Source organism: Aspergillus welwitschiae, assembly GCF_003344945.1.
Source record: "Aspergillus welwitschiae strain CBS 139.54b unplaced genomic scaffold BDQ94scaffold_1, whole genome shotgun sequence".
NCBI lineage: Eukaryota > Fungi > Ascomycota > Eurotiomycetes > Eurotiales > Aspergillaceae > Aspergillus > Aspergillus welwitschiae.
Window position 1 is genome coordinate 1,278,298 of NW_020798695.1, and position 19,742 is coordinate 1,298,039.

At 48.8% G+C, this 19,742-nt stretch overlaps 6 protein-coding genes across 6 annotated transcripts; 3 read left to right on the top strand and 3 right to left on the bottom strand.

Annotated features, from left to right (window-relative positions):
• Positions 1 to 457: 457 nt before the first annotated feature.
• Positions 458 to 1,346, bottom strand: BDQ94DRAFT_176946 (uncharacterized protein; the record flags this gene model as incomplete). The annotated part of the gene is made up of 2 exons (XM_026772788.1): positions 458 to 1,192; positions 1,233 to 1,346. 2 exons carry the CDS (start codon positions 1,344 to 1,346, stop codon positions 458 to 460), a joined length of 849 nt encoding a protein of 282 aa, XP_026632472.1.
• A 392-nt stretch (positions 1,347 to 1,738) lies between these two features.
• BDQ94DRAFT_165163 (uncharacterized protein) lies at positions 1,739 to 6,949 on the top strand (the record flags this gene model as incomplete). The annotated part of the gene is made up of 9 exons (XM_026770220.1): positions 1,739 to 2,186; positions 2,247 to 2,284; positions 2,350 to 2,563; positions 2,621 to 2,737; positions 2,793 to 2,876; positions 2,928 to 3,098; positions 3,157 to 3,181; positions 3,241 to 3,813; positions 3,871 to 6,949. 9 exons carry the CDS (start codon positions 1,739 to 1,741, stop codon positions 6,947 to 6,949), a joined length of 4,749 nt encoding a protein of 1,582 aa, XP_026632473.1.
• Positions 6,950 to 7,769: 820 nt separating this feature from the next.
• Positions 7,770 to 9,853, top strand: BDQ94DRAFT_165164 (uncharacterized protein; the record flags this gene model as incomplete). The annotated part of the gene is made up of 2 exons (XM_026770221.1): positions 7,770 to 7,815; positions 7,884 to 9,853. The coding sequence occupies 2 exons, from the start codon at positions 7,770 to 7,772 to the stop codon at positions 9,851 to 9,853; spliced, it is 2,016 nt and encodes a 671-aa protein (XP_026632474.1).
• Positions 9,854 to 10,569: 716 nt separating this feature from the next.
• Positions 10,570 to 11,712, bottom strand: BDQ94DRAFT_165165 (glycosyltransferase family 32 protein; the record flags this gene model as incomplete). Its single annotated transcript, XM_026770222.1, has 2 exons — positions 10,570 to 10,598; positions 10,653 to 11,712. The coding sequence occupies 2 exons, from the start codon at positions 11,710 to 11,712 to the stop codon at positions 10,570 to 10,572; spliced, it is 1,089 nt and encodes a 362-aa protein (XP_026632475.1).
• A 2,653-nt stretch (positions 11,713 to 14,365) lies between these two features.
• Positions 14,366 to 15,634, top strand: BDQ94DRAFT_165166 (glycoside hydrolase family 43 protein; the record flags this gene model as incomplete). Its single annotated transcript, XM_026770223.1, has 2 exons — positions 14,366 to 14,902; positions 14,957 to 15,634. 2 exons carry the CDS (start codon positions 14,366 to 14,368, stop codon positions 15,632 to 15,634), a joined length of 1,215 nt encoding a protein of 404 aa, XP_026632476.1.
• A 1,567-nt stretch (positions 15,635 to 17,201) lies between these two features.
• BDQ94DRAFT_5627 (LCCL domain-containing protein) lies at positions 17,202 to 19,498 on the bottom strand. Its single transcript, XM_026776060.1, has 2 exons — positions 18,867 to 19,498; positions 17,202 to 18,807 (listed from the first exon to the last, which is right to left on the bottom strand). Exons 1-2 carry the CDS (start codon positions 19,382 to 19,384, stop codon positions 17,355 to 17,357), a joined length of 1,971 nt encoding a protein of 656 aa, XP_026632477.1. The 5' UTR covers positions 19,385 to 19,498; the 3' UTR covers positions 17,202 to 17,354.
• Between the last annotated feature and the right edge of the window lie 244 nt (positions 19,499 to 19,742).

Sequence of the window (19,742 nt, forward strand, 5' to 3'; positions counted from 1 at the left end):
AAAAAAAAAAAAAAAAAAGTAAAATGCATAAGAATCACCATTCATGGACATTTCCCAGGTGCAGAACTCTAACTCACTACTATACACCCTTGGTAGACAGTCCAGCTTATATGCTGACGGTTAAACTATTTCATTGAGTAGTCCTCTTCTAGTTCTCTCCCCAGAAGACTTATATACTAATTACATAGGAGGCTCAAAGTTGAAGCTGAAGTTTTCTATACATAAGATAAGTTAACAATCTTTATTACTGATATAGATGGTCAACCGTGGAATACTAACATATCATTAGCATTGATCGAAGACTCCCTATCAGCCCCGCTCGCTCAATCGAATACACCTTCCAGCCTCTTGTTATGGGCCGAGGAATAGTTTTGAGAGTAGTAAGAAAGATAAACCCTGCAACAATCGCTTTCAGTTGCGTCTATATCAAGAGAAAGGTCGATGCCAGCAACATACCTCACCAGCCTAAATCTCTATCAATCAATTGCAGAATAGCCACCTCAGCAGGCCACACTTGAACAAACTCCTGAACTCGCCATGACCAGTCTTCATTCCAATCAAATATAAAGGGACACGATGCACAAAAGAATTCCCAAAAGTCAGGAAACCACCCGGCACTCTCCCAGTCAACCAGTACGACGTCAAATGACCGCCCACCTTGATCAGTTCGGCAAGTTTTGTTCTCCACAAGCATGATGTTCTTCTGCTGAACGTCTCCATGCGTTAATGTAGGCCGATGACCTTGAAGGACGCGAACGAGATATTTTTCATAAAAGCGGGCTTTGTAGTCTGGATGATTATTGCGCTCGACTAAGGCCCTATAATTACCTACAAGGCCTGCGACGAAGGCAGGTTCACCAGTGAAAGGCCCTAGAAACTTGTGGTCGCCATGTTGGCTATAGAATAGGTAGTGATGTACGCCACCGCCGTCCATACCCCCGAAAAAGTCGGGCCATGGGCACTCGGCTTTTCGCATAGCATCGAATATCGATTGGAGTTTTGCTATGATACCATCCTTCTCGGATGAGGTCAATGATGGCCAGATGGTATTCAGCTGTACGCCGGGAATGCGTTGCATGTCCAAGAAGAGTTGTTTGCCCTCATAGTACATCGCGTATAGTCGAGGGGCTGGGACTTCGGGGACATGTCGTTCCAGGTAAATCAATGCCTGACCTTCCCAGGTATTTACAACCTCCATATTTTACGACAATATCGTCGTAAATCGCCACTACCTTGGATGCCATAGTCTCCCAGAGCGCATTGGTGCAAGCGCGGATTTCATCTGTTGTAGGTAGTGGAGGCAGAGGCTCGGAGTTCTGGAAGGGAAGGTCCACTGGTTTCCACATCGTGTAGAGCGCAGGAGTTGACAGAGGTATTTCAAAGTATGGAAGATCGTCTGGTGGGGACGGGAATAACCCAGAAGATAAGTGTTATTAGCACCCCTGCTGTAACATCCTTTGATATATCAAGTATACTTCAAGATGAAGTTCAGTTTTGTACTCACATCTAGGCATTATCTCTCTATACTAATAACGCGCAGTTCTGCCAAGTAGGCTGTGACGAGGCTATGCTAGTCTCCTGCAGGATGACGTGTACAGCAGCTGCAGACACCCGAGGACGCACTAGCCGGGGTCAGAAGAGGGGACTTTTCAACTCACACCATTGAACATTTCCAGTATCACCTCTCACTTCCTCTCAACTTGTATATGCACATGGCGCAATATCACTTCGCTGCAGAATGCTGACGAAGCTACGTGCAAAGCTCTGCTGTGCTCAGGCTGATGGTGACGCTGACAAGGCCGAACCTGCCATTCCCCATGCGAGACGTTCGATTAATGAAGGAGGCGCCAGCCTGACCAAGAGCATCAGTCCTGAGGTTGCTACCATCTCCTCGGGTCACGCTGCTGCCTCACCCAAGGATCTCTGGCAAGTAGCATTCGACAACCTTGATCCGAAACAAAAACAGTGGTTGTCCAAAGAGGAACAGTCCGCGACAAAGGTCATTCAAAATGTTATTAGCGAGACCGAAATTAAATATACGGAGTATAAGAAGAAAGAGTTGATTATCCGAAAGCATGATGGGGGTGAAATCAAAGTGCGCGAAATTGCCCAGAATATCCTTGCGTCTGCATTGAATGCGCAGCAAATAATCACCGCGATCGTGGGTTTCGACCCAAGTGGTCATGGTAGATCCCCAATTCTTTTTTAAGCCACAAAGCTCGAGAGATGCTGATATCTAACAATAGCATCGAGCGCCTGGACAATAGTTTCGCTAGGTTTGACGGTAGGCGACTTCCTGAAATCTTTTCCGTTAGCAGCCACTTACAAAATGTATAACTCGCTTTCTAGATGGTGCAGAGAGGTATTGCGCGCAGAGATGCCATCTTAGAAGCCTCCGAATACTTAGCAGAGCAGCTAGCATTTTTTAGCTTCTTGGATAGCGACCGCCGATACACAAATGCCGCTGGTGACAAGCAGCTAGAAAGTGCTCTTGTGGGAGTCTATACAGCGATACTTGAATACACGGCGGAAGTGAAAAAGATACACCATGAAAGCGGCTTTGGTTAGTCTGGGGAGTATTCTGTCATATAAGAAGGATGTCTAACATGCATGTTCTCAGCTCGCATAGGAAGCACACTCATACCCCTTACCGAGCAGCCACTGCAAAGGCTTCGAACAGTTGTGGAAAATAAAATCACAATGGCTGAAAAATGGGCTACCAGCGCCGATCGCACATGTAAGTTCATCATCTTGAACCCTACTTGTATCTTCAAAATGCTTAAATATGTTAGATCTGAAGGGACAGGCTGCGGAAATTCTTGCGGCTATTGACAAGACTGTCGAAGAGCTCCAGAAAGTTCAGTCCACTGTACTAAGTAGGCTGTCTCAGAAATCTCAACCAGATACTCATAGTCTGACGTTAGCAGGTGTCGAGGACAAAGGAATCCTTGAATGGCTATCTCAGTACGACTTTTCCAAAGCTCAGAACGACACTCAGGATCACCGATCACCAGGGACAGGTGATTGGCTTTTGAAGTCAAAAGCCTATGTAGAGTGGAAGGACTGCCCAGGTAGTATCTTCTGGTTGCATGGAGTGGGTAAGTTTTCTAGGCACCGTTCAGAACTGAGGGGAAAATACACTGACTGCTGGACAAGCGGGTTGTGGTAAATCAGTCATATGGTATGAAAGACTCGTGGAATCCGTAGGTTGTATCTTAGCTAACATATAAAAATATGTAGCTCGACAGTGATTGGGGACGTTCAACGAATGTGCCTGGATAGTTCAAAGATGCGGTTCGCCTACTGGTACTTCCAATTCAATGACCCAGGATCGCAAAGAGTTGAGAATATGCTCAGGGCTATCATTCGACAGCTCCATTCAAACCCACTAGATGGGCCTATCAGGCGCATTTGGAAAGAGCATGGTACCAAAGGAAGCAATCCAAGCAATGCAATGCTTCAAGAGACCCTCCACAAAATGATTAACGCCTACAAAGGAGACGTTTTCCTCATTCTAGATGCGTTGGATGAATGTCCCAACGCAGTCATTCGCAAGGAAAGAAGCTTTTTGCTGGCACTTCTTACCGAACTCCGAAAGAATTGCAGTGATAACATTCACATTCTTGTTACTAGTCGGCCAGAGCCAGATATAATTGAACACCTTGAATGGTGTACAGCTTTAGACCTCGAGGAAAAGCAGGGGTCTGACATTCTAGCCTTTGTTAAGGTCAAAGTTGAGGCTCTGGACGATAGAATCGCTCCAAAGGAAGTGAAAACACAGATAATTCACGAGCTGCTACAGGACGACAAGAGGTAAGTTGCATCTCGCTTAGTTGGTGCTTTCGTTGAGAAAAGTACTCATTTGCGCAGACGATTTCGCTGGGCAGACCTTCAAATAAAGCGTCTAGAGGAATGTCGCAATGAGTCCGAGATCTCAGAAGCGTTGAAGACTATGCCACAGACATTGCACGAGATATACATCTCTGTAATCGAAAGAATCAACTCGAAGCCCTCTGATATCATATTCGCCAAGAAGATACTCACCTGGCTCTGTTTCTGTGCCAGACCTCTCACCCTGGCAGAAGTTGCAGCAGCAGCAGGCCTTGGAGTCCCAGAGGACATTATCAAAATTTGCACAACTTCCTTTGTCACTTATCGGCGCATGGATGATGAGATCAGGTTGGCTCACTTCTCTGTGAAAGAATTTCTTGTTAGTAGCCAAAGTACTGGCCAATGGCACCAACTCTCCACCTTGGATGGTCATGTCATGCTAGCCAAGCACAGTCTGGGAATTCTACTGCAAAACACACGGCGTCTGCTCAAAGAGGAAGCGAGACAGGAGCTGCTGCTAGATTATGCCGCCTGTAACTGGCACCAACACTTCAATGTTTGTGCTGTTACTCCAAGCCTAGAACTCGAAAAGCTGCAGGAGATGGTGAACCAGCTTTTCCGACACCCGGCTATCTACCGCAACTGGCGTTATATATCAACCGAGCTTGAGGAGCAAGAAGTACACCCAACCCCTATTGGTGCTGCGTCTGGATTAGGGCTCATTCAAACCGTGGATGGGTTACTAGAAGAAGGCGCAGACCCTTTGGAGTGGTTTGCATATTGGTGCGGAATGTTTCAAGAGCCTAGAAATGCAGTATTGTTAGCTTCTGAAAATGGGCATCTGGATGTACTGGATTTGCTGCTGCACAAGGTGTTCATATCTCTTGACCTGGCCGAGGGCGTATTGAATAGTGTCCAACGCTACGGTCTCACAGTCAAGACGCTGGAAGATATATTCGACACACTCTCAGCTTCAGGGATTTTTTACACTGGAACTGAGAGCGGAGTTATCCACATAGATGAAAGAATTGTTGTCGCTGCAGCAAAGAACGAGCGTTGTGGCATGGACCTAATGGCTATCCTCCTTGATCAGTACGAAGAGACAGGAGTAGCAATTGTGCCTGTGACAGAGTACGTATTGGAAACCGTACTGCGAAACAGAGGATGTGGGGGCGATGTCTTGCAGGTTCTTCTCAAAAGGCGCAATGCCGACGTCAAGATCTATCCACAGATCAAGAAGATGCTGGCATGTGCGGCCCTCCTCAGCGACAGCGCGATAGCATTACTTCTTGCAGAACGGCATACAGAAATTGACTTGGATGAGAAGTTCATTGCCGGTTTTGCAGAGTATGCAAGCGAAACGGCAATGGAGGTACTTCTAAGTACATTGAGTGACGATTTCTTGCTGGCTGAAAATGTTCTGGTAGGAGCGGCTAATAATGCACTCCATGTCGGTGTCTTGCGTCAAATTCTTTGTCGACGACAGCATCGGGCACAGGTTAGCGAGGATATACTCTGTACGGCAGTGTGTAATCCGAACGCACCCCATTCTCTCGAAATGCTTGAACTCCTACTAGATGACTGTGGTCCGGATTTTTCAATAAGCGAAAAAGTCATGCTGCAGATCCTGGACAACTGGAAATATGCAGCTGAGATGCTCAACATGCTTTTACACAGGCAGCAAGCTGGATTCAACGTCACTCATGCAATTCTATGCGAAGCAGCCTCTAACCCACAAGGTAAAGATATCTTTGAGATACTCATGAACAACGGAGGCTTGAGGATCTCAATAACCGAAGACATATTGCTCAGTTCAAGGAGTGAAGCCTCGATCTGTTTTCTATTAGATCTTGAAGCAAGGTCTCAAATAGAGGCCCTTCCTCTCACGGAAAAGGTCATGTCGCATGCTGTAAGACGCTTCACATCTAACACGGTGAAGGCAATTTTCTGCGAACGACCAATGGCCAAAATGAGCGATAATATGTTTGTTGAAGCATGCAGTTGCGATTCATCGATGCTAGCGCTTCTAATGAAACAACCGCATGGACAATTACCGGTCTCGAAGATGCTAATCACATTAGAAAAGTACGGTGATCATCAGAGTGCTACAGATATAATCCAACTCCTTTTGAAAAGAAAGCTCTTCGAAGTTGACCAAGAAATTGTGGAAAGGTTTGCGCACAATCCTCCAGCTTTGGAACTCCTGCTGCAGACAGCACCATGTGTACGCATCACAGAGAAAGCCGCCATCCGAGCAGCAGCAGCATCCCACGAGAAAGCATTGTGCATTCTGCTCGATGAGCGAATAGAGGATATTCCAATCTCGGAAGAATTCATGATAGCCGTGGCAGGAGCAGAAAGACCGGCCAAAAATTTAAGACGGATTCTCGCTCGTTGTGGCCCACAGGTACCAATAACTGAGAAAGTTCTGTTGGCAGCCTCGTACACCTTGGACGCTTTCCAACTTCTTCTCCACGCACTTGGACCCGATGTGCCTCCTTTTCTAACTGAGAAAGTGGTTATGCTTGCCACTTATCAAGAACTGTCTGCATTACCTTGGTTAATTGAAAGGTATGGATTCCAGGCACTACCACTTACTGAAAGAGTCATGGTTGCTGCTGCCGCAACCAGCCTTTCCGGGCTACAGTGGCTCCTCCATAAATGGCCTGCCGAAATAAACTTTAACGACGTTTGGAGAGCGATCTGGAGGTTTGAAAGGAACAACTGTGACTATTTAAATTGTCATAAGCCTTTCATTCTGCCACCAGTTCAGTATAAGGCTGCGACCCACATTGTTCGATATACTAGAGCAGTCGATCTATCGGAGGAAGTCTTCCAGAGTGCCCGGAATTCATCTACTCGTGGTCAAAACTCGAACAAAAGACACTACAGTGGCTTAGTTCCTCTGATCCAAATATGTATTATGCATAGCTTGCCTGTTCCATTAACAGAACGGTTAGTAAAGGTCTTTGAAAGTTGTGACGCTGATCTCATCGAAGCTATCCGTGAGCGTGTCTTGAATTCGGACATATACCGCCTTGGCCCTGCAGGAGAGGTTGAGAAGATGCTATTGTCATTCATCCAAAAGCATTGTGGAACTTCTGTTATTGAGACATGATACATATCTGGGATTCGTTTTAGATGCCCATCCTTTCCAATGTTATTGCCGTTCTACTTCTTACCTAGAAACCGTTGAGCTCCTATGACCAGTGTAGCTATTCTACTATCCCTACCAAATGACCACCCAGAAATGACAAGACTGGACTTACCAGATAATCTCAATGACCGCTAATCTTGGAACACCGAGCTGTGCAGGTTGCTGACCGAAAAGATCATACTCCACTTTGTTATGTATTTCAAAAGGCCTACCTACATTAATGCACATGTGCCAGAGATGAATGCCTAACCGGGGAGGGCAATTGGGTGATGTGAATTTCACCTAAAGTCCTTAAATCAGGGAACAGTGAGGCCAGAGACCGGACACGTGGTGCAGATCTTGCAATTGTAATCATCGAACCAATGCAAGTACTCAATAGTATCTTGCCTTAGAGTGAGTGTCAACAGCAAATGGCACTTCTTTTAGAGAAATAGCCCAAGAAATCTCCTATGCGGGTTAAGGGCTAAAGTGGCCTAGAATTCTTAGTACCCACATAATTTGAACGAATAAGGGCTCACTGGTGGACGGCATCGGAGTAAACCCCGGACTGCGGAGTAAGTAGTGACTGACTACGTAGCCAGTCAGTACGGTACGCCGAATCCGAGCCTGGAGCTTCTCCCAATACTGAAACTGCCTCGCTTGGTCAAGAAAAGAGTATGACACAGGTGAAAGTGTTCCTGCTACTCGGGTATTAAAACTCCAGGCTGAAAGGCTCTCATCTACCAACTCATCTTCCCCCCAAACCCAATTTCATCGAGACCCTGTCTTGCTAGCGCCCACAATGGCCTACAGTTGCTTCCTAGCTCTCACTACCCAGGATCAGATTGGTACACCACCACCACCAAGCCATTTCTTGCTTCACTGATCATTATCTAACCATGGATTTGCATATCAGACCATTTTACATGTGAATGGAACAAGACGGACCCAGTCAAGGGCTTTGTTGGCCAGAGACATGAATCTGTCAATCTCACACTCTACCCTACGAAGACCATAGTTACAAAGACCTATAACAACAAAGTTGCTGCATCAGCAGCATGCTTCGACGGTTACCAAAATGGTGATGACAAGGAGTTCTGCACCCCTTGGAATCTGACCCCAGAAATCACAAGTTTCATTACCACGACTATTTTTGAACGCAACAAAGGGGCTGATAATAAGAGCCCGGTTATCATGAAGTTTATCCTATCCAGGGTAGACGGCTATCTCGCTCGATCCGACTTCTTAGAGCAGCGCTTAGATGGGGTGAAGCACATTGCCAAGGTGGTAGGACTTTTGCGTCCACTACAACAAGTCACGACCGCTCAAGTCCAGATAGATGGAACAGCGCATGATCTGAGCACACTTCTGTCGATGTCTGTCGGTGCGGTCCTTCTCGAAACTGGCTCTGGCTCCGATCTACACGACACCCTCCAGAGCGTCGAAGAGGCGCTCTGTAACCGGATTTCATATCCATGGGTAGTCCCTACATCAATTGTGCCAAAACGCCTTGCATGGGTAGAAGGTCGCAAAGACGCGGATACGAGCCGACGCATGTACGAGGCGGCAGCAGCCCTGGGGATCTCCCTGGTGATCATTGACAAGCCGGGGCATTGGCTGCAGAATGACAACGGCCCGTACGCCCATCTCCGAGAAGGCTTTGTGGCCGCAAATATTGACGTGGATGAGGGATTTGTCGATAGGATCGTCACGGCCGTCCGCAGCTACGATAAACCAATTGATGGCTTGATGACAGTGAGCGATAGCCGCATGATTGGGGTGGCTCGAGCGTGTGAGATTCTCGGATACTCTACCTCACCATCTTCAGCCTATATCCTCGCCGGGGATAAGTATCGAACGCGAATGATGGAACCAGACACGCACGGGGCATTTCGGGTCTTCGGGACGGACGAGTTAGATAAGGTTCTTCGGTCCACCGAAGAAGTGTCTTATCCCCTCATCGTCAAGCCGTGCTTGGGGTGGGGAAGTCAAGCTGTCACCAAAGTGTCCACGGAAGACGAGTTATTTCAAGCAGTTGAGAAAGCCTGTGACTGCCATGCGCTTGGTCCACAGAAGCGAAGTGACGCCGTTATTGAGCCATACATCGACGGTCCGGAAGTCGACGCGAACTTCATCCTGCTAAATGGCGAAGTGATCTTTTGCGAGATTAGTGACGACTTTCCGAGCCCTGGGGACCTAGACGCACAACAAAGCCATAACTTCGTCGAGACTATGGTCCATATCCCCTCAGCGCTTCCACCGCATGAGCTGAAGGCCATCCGGAATGCGCTGCACCAGAGTATTCTTCGTCAAGGATTTCTAACGGGTACCTTTCATTGTGAAGCACGTTTGCAGTATTCGAGTCATGAGTTCCGAAAAGACAGCGAGAATGGGGTTGAGAATTTGTATCCTCGACAAGGTAAGACCAATGATGGGAAGAAGAGTGTGCGTGTGTACCTCCTCGAGATAAACGCCCGCCCAGCAGGCTATCTGGAGACTGTTGGCGTCAACTTGGTCTACGGAGTGGATTATTTCGCCCAGCAGATGCTCTTCGCAGTCAATGAAGAGCTTCGTTACAGGGCTTTGTGCCATCCATTCTTGAATGGACCTCGCTATAACCTCTCGGTGCTCGTCCTCCAAGAAGATGTTGCCGGGATCATGAAGACCGAAGATGCCACAGCGGAGCTCCTCCATCAGTACCCCGAATTGAAGCCACATGTGCCGCTGTACGCGACAATCAAGAAGAAAGGGGACAGATTGGTGGGACCAAAGTCGAGCGAGGTCCATTTTATTGCCTGGATGTTGGTCACGGCGGAGAAGAGACGCGATTGTCTGCGGTTGGTAGAGCGGATACGAAGTAATTTCCGCTATGAAGTAGAGTCATAATGCTTCAAGACAGCAAGATGTTGTCGTTCTTGTAGACAAGTAAAGCATTACCGTTTCAATCGACCTATGAAGGAAAGGAAAAGCGCAAATTACGAGTTTCTATTAAAATATGCGCAAAGACACAATCCGGCATACAATGTACTTCTAAATTAGGTAGAACATATGTCAAGAGATCAAAGTGCATCGCTGTTCTCATTCGTGTTCCCAGCCTGCGGGTATCAAATTCTAAAGATTTTGGAGCAAGACACTAAAAACATATGTAGGTTATATGAACACAGAGAAGAAACAGACGGGGACCATTTGACAAGCATGCTAGCGATCGAGCTACAGCTCGGACATGCTTGTCATGGATGGAAAGCTAAGCTGAGAGCCGTGAGTCATGAGCACAAAGCAATAGCTCACTCTGCCGGAGAGCCAGCATTTTCGTATACGGGACATGGCTAGCTTGGCTGAGCAAGGGGCATTAGATTGAGTTTGAGGACGGAAATTGTTGGGTGGATGCTGCGAGGTTGTTGTGTAGGTGGCCATGAAGGGCCCCTACTCGTGTCCCAACCGGCAAGGTGCAAGGATCTGATGATATGCCACTGATGCTATATGGTCATATCCAGCTGTGTAAGGACGTGCGTTGTGCAAGTCCTGTCGACAAAGCAGTGGGGTTCAACCTCGCGCAGGTATCGTAGTGTAAGGTGTAATGTAAAGCGATTTATAATGACGGCTTATAGAGAGGGGTCATCCTTCCAAGTTCCTGGTTGGCGTGTTAGCTTTGAGCCAAGCAATAGTAAAAATTGAGACGGCATACCTTCAAAGTGATGCTTCACGAATGCCATGGGATCATCAACATCTCCGGCACCCATTTGGTGCACTCCCGGGCTGAAGCTGGTGATGGGCAAAACCACGACATCTCCCACCTTCTTATATCCTTCCTGACCCGTAAAGTCCTCATAGGTGATGTTCAACGTCGAGCCGGGTTCAATATTGAAGTACTCTGGATCGTTGAAATAGCGGAAAACCGCATCCGTCCAAGCGCCTGGCCCAGTGTACTCCATGACGGTCTTGTCCATCTTGCCAGTCTTTAGGATACCCGCCTTCTTCATCCGCAATGTCTCCTCCGTGATGTAGGAGACAATATCGCGCATGATGGGGTGTCCGGGTTTGGCTTGGATGGTCCATTGGCAGAACTGGATTCTGCGCGCATACCAGTCATGCCAGTCGGGGCGGTCAGGATCCGCCTCAATGCCCACCACCGCTCCAACTGTGGCCAGATCCAACTCGGCTGGCAGCCAGTCAGACGCCGGCTTCAACGCCGTGGTATCGATATCGCTGTAGATTCCACCCCGCGCGAGCAGGATCAAGTATCGGAAGAAGTCGGCCTTCAAGACGGGCAACGGCATAGCATCGTAGGCCTCGAACACATCAGGAACAGCGCCGTACAAGTATTTGATCAGATGGCGTTGGGTATCATCGGGAACGACCTCGTGGACGAATCCGGGATGTAACTCGGACCAGCTGGACTCCGGATCACGCAGGCTTTCGCTGAAGAACATCGATGACGGCGCATATTTCCACGTCTGCCAGATGAACGCAGGGAACTTGGCTTCCAGATCGTACGGAAAGTGGTAGCGCAAGCGATCGCGCAAGGGGGCGCTCGGTGGCGGGGTCAGCGGCAGCTGTTGTACGGTGTCTCTAGTTCCACCTTTTCGCTCATTGTCTGCATGACCATCGTAATCCTGGTTGTAGAGGTGTCCGGCGGAGGAGGTATCCGGAGACGGAAGGGAAGAGGCGGTATGCGACGATCGGAGGTAGACGATAAAGGTAATCAGAAGCGCAGCCGCGAGTAGCGACTTCCGGAAGGTGAGCATCGCTGTGGGAATATGAGAAGATCGCTAATTAGGTGGATTGTCACACAGGCGCAATGAGCTGGCAGACAGCTGTGTTATGTAGAACCGCAGCCGGTCTTCTCCGCAACTCCGCCGACGATCAAAAGCAGATCAGTGCCAGGCAACGATAAACTCAAGATGCGATATGTATATCGTGTCAAGATCCGTTTCGCCAGAATTTCTGTCAGCGATTTCGCATAGCTAGCAGTTCTGTGCGATCGTGCCACTGCAAGGTTTTAGGGGGGGTTTCGTAAGAAAAGCGTCAAGACTCCGGGGCCGCGCGGTCGCTGTGGTCGGGGGTAGATAGGCGCCGTGAACGAAAGAACAACAATTGATTGGGGGTGATTGCCGGGCTGTCTTGCAGATTGAGGGGGGCGCTTGGAGGCTAGCAGCAGATCAAGTCAAGAGCAGCAGAGCGACAAAGGCCAGCTGGTGCTGGAGGAGGAGGAGGAGCCGGCGAAGAAAAAGAAGGTTGAGCTTAAGGCTAAGCAGCAGCAGTGGAGCCGAGAGTGACGACGGCGAAAGAGAAGTTGTTGGTGGCGTCAGAACGGCGGGCACTTCGGCTGATAAGCATTTGACCATTCCACCCTTGCCGTCTAGAATGTTGCAGTTATTCCACACCGTGCAGGAGAATATTTCCTGGACGCTAAGCTATACCACAAGGAAGGAATTGAATGCTTTTATGTGATCAAATGAACCCCCAGGGACTGCAGTTCTGCATTATAAGTTCCGATCCAGGAAACGCGTCGCTAAAAATTGCTGGATGGCTGTGGAGAGTCCAGTGCCTACGACGTTGGCATCCACACCCTCGTTCGTCTGCATCCGCAACAGGAGATGATCGTCTAAGCCTTGTCAGATTGATTAACTGCTTACTCGTCTGAAGTGCTTCGGTCTGCAGTTCCCTTGGCACGATGGTTTGTCTCAAAGAGATGCGGGATGATGGTGGTGCTGCCGATAAACTTCCCATCCGAGGTGGTATCGCCTTCGTTTCCCCACAAATCGGGCAGTGGTGGTGGTGCCGTTTGCAGCCAAATGTCGCCTTGATCGCAACGAATTTAGAAACCATGCCAGGTCCACTACATGGTCTAGATCTAAGCAGTCCCTGCTGCAATTAGGTTACTTCTACCTCCAGGCGACCCTTTTTGGGTGAAAGGGTTCTTGCTTTCGCATCAATCTCTACTAAAAAATCGTGTCCCCTATCACATCGGAGTCAAGCCTGAGGGGCACCCGCTCAGCCCATCCGAAGAAGACGCGGTTTACGTAGCCTGAAGGGTGGACACTGCGTCAGCCCCGTGAAGCCGCGTCATACGCTGAGCCGGCTGCTGCACCCCCGACTTCTTGGCTCCGGCGCTTAGTAGATGACTTTTTGTAGCAAGTGTTTGGGTGACCGTTCGGCGTGATAGTGACAGGTGAAAGCCACCTACATTGCTTGACCTGCACGGCTCGTCCACTTACAGGGCGCGGGCCAGGGCCAAGCAACAACCACTGCAGCTATCATTGGCTCGATATTCCTCCACCACTACTAGCCATGTCAACCGACTGAGTAGCACCGTACAAACTTACTATCACAGTATCACGTTGGCTCATATGGTGATCTGCAGTCACGCTATACTATTCGTGGCTTTGCGAACAACACTGTCAAGTTTGACAATTAATCACCTATTGCACAGAAAAGCACGCACATATCTTCCTCTCTACAGGTTTAACTTGTTCTATGGTACTCCGCAGGTTGTGGTGAGGAAAAAGTCCAGATTCCCCTTTCCTCTCTGCGGTCACGTGCGACACGTGGAACCTCCCCAGGCGTTGAATGGCTCTTTGCGGCCTCACAGACCCGCTCCTTACCAGATACAGCTAGACACACTGCCGGACCTTGGATGGCTTCCTGGGACTTTGAGAAACAATTCCCACCGTTGGATGTTACAGTGCCTGAACCACCTCAGGCGCTCTCCAGCAGATGAAACCTTACAATCAGGTTTCTCATCCAGAGAAACACGGAAACGAGCTGTGGTTGTAGGTGGCTTGTTTTCAATCCAGGGTACTGGTCGCTATCAATAGAAGCACCTTGAGGTAGAGTGTGTATGCATTCACAATTGTAGTCTCAACTAGAATGCATGCATCCCGGTCACTCATTGTCAAACATACGAGGTGGCTGTTCGATCCTCTCCTGCTCTACTCTACTACAAGCCAGCCGCTGAGGTAAGCAGGGGATCGTGCGGATCTGGATCTTTCAGAATGACGAACAGGAACTTGACATTTCCGACGCTGTTGGCAGTGGCTGATCGTCCCGTCCATTCACATCTTAGGAATGGTCAGACAGGACAAGTCGCCCTCGGCCTGTTTCACAGTGACTTGCGTGCTTTAGCCCAAACTGTCCTCACCGTCGTGCCTATCATCACTTACCTAGTCTTCTTGAAGTGCCCATCCACTCTTCCCATGAGCCGTTATCACTGACCCTCAAAACCTGTACCTATTTTCCACCAATGGCTCACCTCATTGGCTCAGCTACCTGACTTCTCAACCCTCTGCCTTAACCACCAAACACAGAGTAGTAGATGACACCCTCCAGTCTGAAGACTATTCCCTGGTTCGCGCGCGCGGATGGCAACATCCCAGAAAGTACATTCCGGTGGATACCATGAAAGGCCTCCCGTCACTGCTGAACAGCAGCAGCACCAAAAAATGGACACAATCCACCCCATCCACAGACGAGGGTGAGAATGGGAGTGGTAGTACTATATCACCCACCAAGCCGCCCGAGCCATCCACAACCCCAGGAGGCTCAAACACCTCCATGATCTGGACGCGGAAGAAGATAATATGGCTCATCACCTTGATAGCTCTAAGCGTAGCCATAATCGTGGTGGTGATAACCGTCCCAGTAGTTCTCCTGCTGGACGATAAACACAACGACGATCCCAGCTACTACAACAGCGCCAACCGTCCAGTCCGCGTCGTGCATGATTTCCCCGACCCGGGTCTAATCCAGGTGAACAGCACGTGGTATGCATACGCTACAGTCGCCACACCGGACAACCCTGACGTCCCTCACGTCCCGGTATCGACATCGCGGAACTTTAGCAGCTGGACCTGGTTGCAAGGATACGATGTCATGCCTGCAATTAGCAGTTGGGAAACGAATATGAACCAGTACGCTCCGGACGTGATTCAACGCGTAAGTACTAGCCCAACCATCAAGCATAACCAATTCAACTAAGTATCCTTATAGAAAGACGGCCACTTCGTCCTCTACTACTCAGGCGAGCTAAAAGACTGGCTCCGCCACCACTGCGTCGGCGCCGCTGTCTCCAACGGCACAAGTCCCCTAGGACCGTACATCCCCCACAACACCACCCTCGCCTGTCCTCGCGACCACGGCGGTGCCATCGACCCCGCCCCCTTCAGAGACGTCAACGGGACCCTTTACGTCGTGTACAAAGTCGACGGCAACAGCATCGGCCACGGCGGAGGCTGCAACAACGGCAAGAAACCCATCGTTTCCACGCCCATCATGCTCCAACAACTCAAAGACGATGGAGTCACCCCCGTCGGTGACCCCGTTAAAATTCTAACCAACGAAAAAGTCGATGGGCCGTTAGTCGAGGCTCCGGACATTATTCGAACTGATCGCGGCATCTATTATCTGTTCTTCTCTTCGCATTGCTTTACATCATCGAAGTATAGTGTTAAGTATGCATGGTCGACATCGTTAAAGGGGCCGTATACCAGGGCTGAGAGGCCCTTGTTTCGGTCTGGGGACTTTGGGCTAAAGTCTCCTGGCGGTGCGACGGCTTCGGTTGATGGGTCTAGGATTGTTTTTCATGCCTTTTGTGGGGATTATAGGTGCATGTATGCCGCGGCGATGAATATTACGGCTAATTATACGATTTTGCCGGCGGCGCTTTGAGGTTGGGTTGGATTATAGATTTGGTTGTGGTGCTGTGTGAAATAGACTAGAGTCTGAGTCTGTACATAATTGTGATAAAAGTTATAGACCTTATTTTTCATGCACTAGGTAGAGATTCACGCAAGCCATCAATACTATCCTAGGTTCAGGTTACCACAAGATAACCGCCCATATTCCTCCGATGACCAAGAATAAAGCAGAAGCAAGACAGCCCTCAGATTAGCTCTCAGGTTCTCACCGGTTTCCAGGCAGATAATGGTAGGGACTTGTGCGAGAATGCACTCGTCATGCCGGATACCATGCAAATTTGGCTTTTGATTCATGATTCGTCACTGGGCTGTCTGCTTGCTTGCTTGCTCCATCTCTTGTCCATATCATTGACTTCAATACCCGTGTATGTTTGTCTTCCGTCATTAGCTGTATTGGGTATGCATTCACATGAACCAGTTCATCATAACATAACGCAACATCCATATCATTAATGAATAGTAGCATAATCTCAATGCAGTCGACATGAGGTTGTGATTAGTAGACATATAACTGATTTGAAAACATTGAGCAATGTTAAGGTTAGTCTGGTACGACACGTTGTACTTACTTGACATGGAAGAAAAGGGCGAGGTGATAAAGGGGGGAAGGGTAAGACTGCCATCAGATTGAAAACTACCGTTTATACATCACTCTTCACTGACGTGCTCGACATCGTTATCTTTGTCAGAAACAGATGGAGCAATATGAGAGTCTCGGAGTAAAGTGCTAGATTTCTTTATCATCATTGGCGCGTTGGCACAGAACAGGCAGAGGGGCATTGTGGTTGTGCAAAAGTAATAGAGCTGATCAGTGTGGGAAATACAAAAGAATAAGATCAGAAGAAGAAGTGTATGTGGTCAGTAATATGAAAATGAAAAAAGTGAGTTGAGCAAACCAAGGCTATACCCGAACATTAAAGGATAAGGCCCTGTCATAAGTACTTATTGAAGGAAGAAAAAGGAATCATCCAAACAAGATGAGCAACTTTAGTAATCTCTTAGATCTCTGTTCAGTCTCAATCATCCACGCTTGGTCAGATGTCTTCTTCCATTCGGTTCCCCGAAGGATGAAGTCCACTGCCTGATTTGAATCGTAAGGGTGTCATGAGAAAGCTCTTGTGTGTGGTTATCGTCATTGAGATTAGAAAGCGCTATTCATAGAAGTAAGAAATTCAGCTATGAATACTGCAAAGGTTGCGAGACGCGACCTATCTTCTAGATATTACATGTGGTGTGTTGCTTCGCGGAACAGCGCGTTTTTATGGTCGACGCGGATAGCACGTGACCAATATTTATGCAGCTTGGTATTTGCTCGGTATTGCATGCTGAGTAAGGATAATGCACATAAAATGCTCGATTTGTCGCTCCAATTCGATCTACGGCCATATGTCCGAAACAGTGCTCAGCATCGATACCTTAACCAAGGGCATTGATACCGGCTGTGTTGCTGGCAGAAAGTTCACCATAATTATGATCACCCCTTTAGAGAACAGAACATCATCCAGGTCAGGTGTAACCATCCATAGAGGTATATCTTTCTTCCATATGATGTACACTGTACTATACTCTAATTCATCTCATGGTTACCAAGATATCTTTGCTTTTCTATATAGTCCAATTGTCTGGATTCATCTCTATACCAAATCCATATATGCTTATCCCACCAATATATCCACCTAAATAGTATTCAACTAGAAAGATTCCGTAGACGACCGAGAATCAGAGTCAGGAGGAATCCACTCCCCCTCAGCTTCCCAAGTCCCCGGCCTCGTAAAATCCTCATACCAAATTCCTCCCAACGCATTAACTTTGATATACCCAAACCGGAAATACTCCGGCTCACCATCCAAATGGCGGGTCCAGTTAAACGACTCCAACATCCCATCATCAGACTTGAACGCCCGAAACCGTTCAACATCGTTAACGAGCACGCTAATCCCATCTGCATCTTTGTCTACATCATTGAAATTGAACATGATGTTCTGACGTGACATCATAACAGGAGCCCCAATGACAGGCAGGACGCTGCCCAGCTGCGCGCCGTCAAGCAATGCAGCAGACGTCTGCAGAATGCTATCGAAGCCCCAGCGGGCGATGCCGTTGATGAACAGTCCTACCAGGAGGCCTTGGTATAGGAGACTGGGGCGCGTTTGGAGTGTTGTCCCCGGTAAGAAGAGGAGGCTGAGGACGTAGTGATGAATGCGAAGGTTCATGTGCGGGACGAGCATGAGGGCGATCACGCCGCAGGCCATGATTCCATAAAGGAGAAGCATTTTGGGCATGCGGCCTTCTCTGCGGAAAGCGATGGCTTGTGTGAGAACAATGGCGACGAGGAGGACAATGATGATGATTAAGGCGGGGATGGCGCCTGGTTGTTGTTGGATGTCGTGAGGTGTGAGGCGTGAGATGGGAATTTTATCGAATGTGTCGGTGTTGAGGGCACCGACCCAGCAGCTGCCGAGCCAGAGAACAGTCTTGTCCCAGTGTGCGGTGAGGTCTGTTAGGGTTTTGCGGACGCAAAAGTAGTAAATTGCAAACCCGACGAAGGCGCAGGGGAGGAAGCGGCCTAGGGCTGTGGATACGACTTCATAGTAGTCTGGGGAGTAAGGCGGGTCGGAGGAGAGAGCGACCTGAAAGTAGACGATGAAGTAGATCGAGGCATAGAATGCCGCGGGAGACGTGATGAATAGGGATAGCAGGGTTGTGACAACGACTGAGAAGGTGAAAAGTGGCCAGCGGAGGTCCTGGCAGCTTGTTTCAGATGGCTCTCCGCTAAAGCTGAAGGAGAGTGGGAAGTACGAAGCGTATCCAATGCTCTCGATGCCGTTACTTGCCACTGATGGAAAATTGGTTCTTTCACCCGTTCGACGCAGGACGCCACAACCACCTTTCTGGCTGTCGATTAGACCAGCGTGTAGTGCCGCAGGACAGATGGCTGAGTCTCCGCGGTAGATACCCTCAGTACTATCATCTTCTGCAGTGCCCCCGATAACAAGAGGACGATAGTTGTACTCCTCGGGGCCTACAAAATACGGCTCTAGCAGCATCGCATCTGCGCAACTTGCGGGACAGCGAAAGGCAAATGCCCCGTTGTCAAAAGGGCGACAGGAGTCACCATTCAGACCGCAGTCGGTCGAGTTTGGCCTGCATAAAGAGATTAATTTTGAGAACAGTTTGGAACCGCAAGAGAGCAGGTCACATACCATAGTCTAGCGTTACACGATAGCTTGACAGGCACTCCGTATCCGGATACCTGCTGGCCAGCTACAGAAGAATGCAGGATGGAGAGAAATATGACACCCCAGGTGCATATGCAGGCCAACAAAAGCCAAACTTTGGCACGAGTGCTCGGAAAATAACGCTCCACAAGGCGGCCCGGTGCCGTCTGCCAGCGCTGCAACCATGGAGTGATCTGATACCGGTGTGGATGTGGCGGGCCTTTAATCCACGCGCGAATCCCAGAAAGCGTACATGTAAATGGCCTCGCCGCCGCTATGCGACGGGGATGATGAGTTGAAGTTGGCAATAAAGGCTCATTTGTGGTCTCTCGCCGATCGGGCCGGGCGGAGTCGGTACTTTCCCGCCCAACCGTTATGAACTGGCTGCTTTCGGAGTCATTCTCATTCGGATCAAAGACTGCCAACGGGTAGTCGTGGGATGTCTTTCCAAAGGAGGAAGATGGCGATCTTGACCTGCTTCTTGAAGGGTGCTCCGGGCGCATTGTTTCTCCATGGGTACTGGGAGAAAGAACCGCGGGAGAATTCGATCCAATTCAAAGAATGAACGAACGGTTGCTTCGGAAGCTCACCAGTTAGTCATCATGGACTGAATCCGGTAAAACCAAGACATTTAGTATAGAACCTTTGGTCCCACGAGTATTGATCTTTAAGAGTAATACCAAAAGAACTATAACCTACCTGGAAGCCGTCAATAAGAGACAACCATTACCATTCAAGTATGCCAGGAAGTCCAATCGCCGAAAATATTCCCCCTGCAGCCTCGCCCGCCCCTATTGTTCCCTATTCAGCTCATTCATTGGAGAATCATATATCACATGCCCCTGTCGATAGAAAGAGAGA